The sequence below is a fragment of the Triticum dicoccoides genome, chromosome 5B (genome assembly GCF_002162155.2).
Source record: "Triticum dicoccoides isolate Atlit2015 ecotype Zavitan chromosome 5B, WEW_v2.0, whole genome shotgun sequence".
Classification (NCBI taxonomy): domain Eukaryota; kingdom Viridiplantae; phylum Streptophyta; class Magnoliopsida; order Poales; family Poaceae; genus Triticum; species Triticum dicoccoides.
The window spans coordinates 540,858,858-540,864,857 of record NC_041389.1 but is presented as its reverse complement, the minus strand read 5'-3'; the positions used below and the strand labels follow the sequence as shown (position 1 = coordinate 540,864,857).

Below are 6,000 nucleotides of genomic sequence, written 5' to 3'. Positions count from 1 at the left end.
AGATCTCAACCAATCAAAAGGAGGGGAAATGGGGGAGGTACCTTGGGTGATGAAAATGCTCCGGATCCATCGATGAAATCTCAAGAAAATGGAGGGGATCTAGAGGGGTTTGTGAGGGGGAGAGAGGAGGGAGAGGGGCTTAGCATGGGGAAGAAGATGAGTGGGGAAGAAGATTGGTGGTGGGGCCCACAAACCAGCCCCTCCCATCCTTATCCACCTCCCAGGACCCTACCGCCAGGGGTGCTGGCGGTAGGCTTCAGTACCCTACCGCCATGGGTCCTGGCGGTAGGCCCTTGGCCACGTCAGCACGACCAAACGGTCGTCAGTTGCCGTCCAAGGGCCTACCGCCAGGGCCCATGGCGGTAGGTTGTGCAATCCTACCGCCGCATCCCTTGGCGCTAGGCAAAAGGGTCAGATTCCAAAATAATTCTAGAGGGGGGGTCAGATCCTGAATTTTGTATGGCAAAAGGGCCAAAACACGAAATTTTGCCACACTGAGCGTCGCGGGAACGAGGCAAGGAGGAGAGGCGGGACGGGTGTTGCGGGGAGCGTAGGAGAGGGGTGACTGCCATGAGGCGACCTATGGACGGAGCAGAAGTCGCAAAGTGGGGGAGGAAGAAGACGACGTGGGTGGATAAGATCCAACGGCTCGGGACAGACCGATCCGACGGTTAGCGTGCGACCAGCCTAAGGGCGCGCCGACGCCTAGCATCCGCCCGCTTTCCCTAAAAATCAAGGAGGATGACATGGGGTAGTGGGTGGGCCCTGATCTGTGCTGCCCGACTCTCTTCCCTCCACGAAGCTGCAAGTCAACGTTAAGCGGATCGAGCTGCGGAAGCGGAGCCATGGAGTCTGCGGCGGCGAGCGCCTTCCTGAGGAGCGTGATGGGAAAGCTGTTCCAAGTGCTGGAGAAGGAGTACAACAAGCAGAAGGGCCTCCGGCAGGAGACCCTCTCCATCCAGCAGGACGTCCGCATGATCGCCGCCGCCATGGACGACCGCCTCCACGCCCTGGGCCGTGGCGAGCGCCGCACCGCCGTCGCCAGGCTCTACAGCGAGGAGATGCTCGGCCTGGCGCACGACGCCCAGGACTGCATCGACCGCATCGTCCACCGCCTCACCTGCAGGCCGCGCGGCGGCGGAAAAGGAGCGGCGCTGGTCCGCCGGGTCGCCCACGAGATCAAGAAGGTCCGGAGCCGCCCTGGATTCGCCGACGAGATCCAAAAGCTCAAGATCCGCCTGGAGCAGGCGCACAAGCGCGTCCTCGGTATCCCCATCCCCGCCGCCGCCAGCTGCTGCCACGAGTTCGCCGCGGCGGCGCCGTCGTGTCGCGTCGCGCGCGACCCGGTGGGTATCGGGAGGCCGGTGGAGGAGCTCCTCTCGATGCTGGACGAGGTGGAGGGCGAGAAGGAGCAGCTGAGGGTGATCTCCGTGGTGGGGTTCGGCGGCCTGGGGAAGACCACGCTCGCCAGGGCGGTGTACGAGGCCCCTGACGTCGTGGAGAAATTCCATTGCCGTGCTTGGGTTTCCGCCGGTCGATGGTCGCCAGAGGTCACCGGCAACGGGGTCAGTGAGATCCTGCGCGATGTACTCCAGCAAGTTCGACCCAAAGACGCCATGGATGTTGTTGTTGCTGATGATGGCCAACGTATTGAAGCCTTGCTCAAGGAATACCTCACGGATAAGAGGTGTGCATCTTTACCTACTCTTTACTTCGGCTCCCAAATAATTTACGTAGATTGTTCTTAGTGAAATCTGAATTTGGGGATCTAGTGAAGTTTCGGGGATCTTCACTATTGAATTTCATATGCTACTCCCAAATAATTTAGATTGTTCTTAGTAACATCAGAATTTGGGGATCTAATTTCTGTTGAAATTTCTTCTGAATTTCTGAATTGCATATGCACTACTCATCTTCTAACCTCTGTTTTTCATCTCCCAATTTTATTTCTAGGTATTTAATTGTCATAGATGACATTGGGATGGAGCAATGGAGCACTATAAATTCCATCTTTGAAAACAATGGCAAAAGCAGCAGAATCCTACTGACCACAACTATTCAGTCAACAGCTAATATCTGCAGCCATGGCAATGGTTATGTGTACCAAATGAACACACTTGGTGAAGAGGACTCCAAGAAAATAGCTCTTCAGGAGGTACCGTCGCCTGAGCTGGAGCAGGGGTCCATGACGCTGCTGCAGAAATGTGGTGGTCTTCCACTTGCTCTCGTCAGTGTCTCCGATTTCCTGAAATGCTCAGGTGAGCCTACAGGGGAGCGATGCGCAGAGCTATGCCGTAACCTGGGTTCTCATCTGAGAGAGAAGCATGGCCATGACAATTTCACGGAACTAAGAAAGGTGCTGATGCATAACTATGACAGTTTGTCTGTGTATGCTATGACCTGCTTGCTATATCTTGGTGTATTCCCAAACAACCGTCCCCTCAAGAGGAAAGTTGTTATCAGGAGGTGGTTAGCCGAAGGATATGCACGGAGTGATTCTCTTCGCAGTGAGGAGGACATTGCGGATGAGACTTTCAAGGCGCTTGTTGACCGGAATATCATACAGTCCATTGATACAAGGAATAATGCGCAAGTGAAGACGTGCATGACTCATGGCATCATGCACGAGTTTGTGCTGCACAAGTCTGTGTCACAGGGGTTCATCGCGACATCGTCTCGTGATCATCCAAGACCTCATGCCCATGTTAATAATGCCTGCCACCTTTCTATCCATGGTGGCAATGTGACAGATAATGAGGCCTCTGACGAGGATTTGTCTCGTGTTCGGTCTCTGACAGTCTTTGGAAAAGCAGGTGATGCTATTTCTTATGTCCGTAAGTGCAAACTGCTACGAGTCTTGGATCTGGAAGAATGCAATGACCTGGAAGACAGTCACCTCAAACACATAGGCAAGCTATGGCATCTGAAATATCTAAGTGTTGGGGGCACGATTGCGAAGCTTCCGAGCAGTATCGATGGACTGCATAGCTTGGAGACCCTAGATTTGAGGAGAACCAAGATAAAGACTTTGCCCATTGAGGCCATTATGCTGTACCACTTAGCCCATCTGTTCGGAAAGTTTACAGTTGACAAAGAAGATCTAAACAATGCAAACAAGATGAGCAAAGCAATGAAGTTCTTGTCCGGAAACAAGAGCAACCTGAAGACTTTAGCTGGATTTGCCACAAACGAGAGGCAAGGGTTTCTTCAACTTATGGTTCACATGAGAAATCTGAGAAAGGTCAAGATATGGTGTGGGCCAGTTGCAAATGGAAGTAACTACACCAATGATCTTTCCAAGGCCATTCAGGAATTCACCAAGGTCCCCATGGACAATGTGGGTGCCCATTCTCTATCACTTGATTCAGAAGAATGTTCCGAAGACTTGCTGAGTTCGCTTGCTTTTGAGCCATGCCCCGAAGATTCCAAATATGATGTAAGGTCACTGAAGCTACGTGGCAAGCTATTCCAGTTACCCCCATTTGTTCCCTTGCTGTCAGGTCTCACTGAACTGTGTATTTCATCAGCTACTCTGACACGGGATCTTCTATTGTCTCTGATCAATTTGAGAAACTTGCTTTACCTCAAGTTGATTGCGAATGAGCTTGAGAAATTTGAAATGAAATCAGGGGCATTCCCAAGCCTGCGGCGTCTGTGCTTTGTGGTGCAAAGTCTCACTTCAGCTCTGCCAGCAATCGAACATGGAGCTCTGCCAAACCTTGTCTCACTCCAGCTGCTTTGCCTGGGTCTAGCTGGTTTTTCCAGCATCCAAATCAGACACCTCAGACATCTCAAGGAGGTCACGGTCGACTCTGGAGTGCCTGACCAAACAAGACAAGACTGGGAGCACGCAACAAAGAACCACCCGAATAGGCCGAGACTCGTGTTGCACGAAAGTGGTGTTCGAATGGAAAGCGAGGGACCGGGTAATGAAGAAGCTTCTGCTGTGAGGGAGAAGCGGAAAATATGTGTACTCCAACCGAGTTTGGATGACGGACTGGATTCTAGTCTCAAGAAGATGAAACTTTCATCAGAGTCTTCTTCGCGTCTTCAAGTGATCGTCCATTCCACTTCCTCATCTGGTCACTGAGGCAGATGGCAGTGCTACTTCAGTGAAGCAAACTGCTACGGTGATGATTCAGCTTGTACACACAAATCAGAGACAGAATAGATGATGAGCTGCTGTTGTATTGTGTGGTGTTCTGTTGTTACAAAGTTCACCATGCTGCAGATTGTAAAATAATCTTTGTTTCCATGTCCGATCCACCACTTGCAACTGTATATTCACGTCATGCAAGAAACGGAGCAGGGCTAAAGCTAGCACTACGTCGACTGTTCTTCAGAAGCTAACAAACAGCTGCTTGCTGGTTAAGCCCGACGCCCACCATGCTGCCCTGCACGGCGTCGCGACGGAGCTCATGAACGCCCTCATGACTTCTGTGGAGGCATCTCTCTAGAGCAAGCACATGGCGTATTCCATGACAGCGGCATTGCAGGGCAGCATGGTCCTCCTGTCATCGCCGCCTACAAAGCCAAACTCCTCCTGGGACATCGTCAGAAGCTCGCTGAAGATCAATGTGCCGAGGTATGCTAGCGGCACCTCAAACCGCGCCCTGTCAGCGGTGTACAAAACACAGTGGCCCTTCATCGCCACTGACGGCGATGTGGCACAGCACTCGTCATTGGCTGCTCCTTTCGCCACTGTCGTGGTCTGGGTGAGCCTCTTCCTCTGGATGGCCGCTATTTTCTGCCACTTCTTAGCCATCATCTCAGAAAGTCTCTTGGCACTAACCATGTTTTGTTTTGCTCCTCCTTTCTTGGCTAGGTGTAGTGGTGCTGCTTTAGCTTGTACTTTCTGGATGAACTCAAGTGATGGTGGTGCTAAGCTGATGAATTTATAGGTGAGGGATAAAGGAAAGAGAACAATGCAGTTTAGGTCCAGCTATCATGACAAGTTGGGAAGCCATGAGCTCAGAGCATGCAATGCTGTAAGTGCAAGGGCAAGTAGTGTGATCTTGATTAGATTCTCTGGGGCCATCTGTTTGCCACTTGTTGGGGACGATGCTTTTGGGCATGCTTGGACAATACAGTATGCTGCCATACTCACCTGTTTTAGTGGCAACCTAAGAAGCATATAACGGAATGTGGGGACCATGTGTAGATTGTGTCATGATCTGTTTGTGATTGTGCAATGAGATACCAACTAATTATTATTTTTGGGTGCTTGGTAATATCATAATGATAAGAAGTACAATATGTAGTGGTCCCTTAAAAGAAGTCCTATATAGAGTGGCCCCTGAGATGGAGATATCTAGTCTGACAGTTGTTGATGACTTCATTCCCATCACAAATCATTGTTGAGCAACTTGCTTGATCGAAAATCTTCCTTTATTTGATGGTCTCCTTGATTAGTGATATCCAATGCAACTAATTATTACTGAGTATTGACTAGATGATGATCAGTGAACTGGTAATGACAAGTTAGGGATTTTCTTACAGTTTTATATTTTGAAGTTTTGACTGCCTAGAACAGGAGGGATGATATGCAGAAAGCTCAACAAGAACATGTCCAGAAGGAAACGTGGTCCAGCATTCTTAGACAGAGGTAATTCCTTTTCTGGATCATTTGATCTTATAGTTCTTCTGAATTGTTATGTCCAAGTCTAAGTGTCTAACCAAACAGTGACACGAAACAAGTCAGAGACACTGACAACCCATTTCCTGACGAAACAAACGTGCCTCTGCATCATTAAACAAAACTTACATGAAATCAATATTTACTGAGGTTGCTGTCTCGGACCATACCCCATTTCTCTTGGGCATGGGCAATGTGAACTGGTATGCAGTTTTTTTTATGGATTTTGGTTTGGGTGCATACACGGAGGTTGCTGTCACGGGTACCCGTGCGTCTCCAGCGCCCGTCAGTTAGCAATCTCAGTTGTAACATTACTGCAGTGCCCTTGATCCTACTGGTCAAATGACATATAGAAGTACATTCGT

At 50.1% G+C, this 6,000-nt stretch overlaps 1 protein-coding gene across 2 annotated transcripts; it reads left to right on the top strand.

Annotated features, from left to right (window-relative positions):
- Positions 1-769: 769 nt before the first annotated feature.
- LOC119311445 (disease resistance protein RGA4-like) lies at positions 770-5,213 on the top strand. 2 transcript variants are annotated; one of them, XM_037587079.1, is made up of 3 exons: positions 770-1,687; positions 1,954-4,715; positions 4,832-5,213. In XM_037587079.1, exons 1-2 carry the CDS (start codon positions 846-848, stop codon positions 4,088-4,090), a joined length of 2,979 nt encoding a protein of 992 aa, XP_037442976.1. In that variant the 5' UTR covers positions 770-845; the 3' UTR covers positions 4,091-4,715; positions 4,832-5,213. The 2 variants fall into 2 exon arrangements, with proteins under 2 accessions (XP_037442976.1, XP_037442975.1); XM_037587078.1 differs by having other exon boundaries at positions 4,826-5,213.
- The last annotated feature ends 787 nt before the right edge of the window (positions 5,214-6,000 follow it).

Coding starts and splice junctions, on each gene's coding strand:
- LOC119311445 (XM_037587079.1), top strand. CDS start 846: ATGGAGTCTGCGGCGGCGAGCGCCTTCCTGAGGAGCGTGATGGGAAAG. Junction 1,688..1,953: donor GAATACCTCACGGATAAGAG/GTGTGCATCTTT, acceptor TTTTATTTCTAG/GTATTTAATTGTCATAGATG.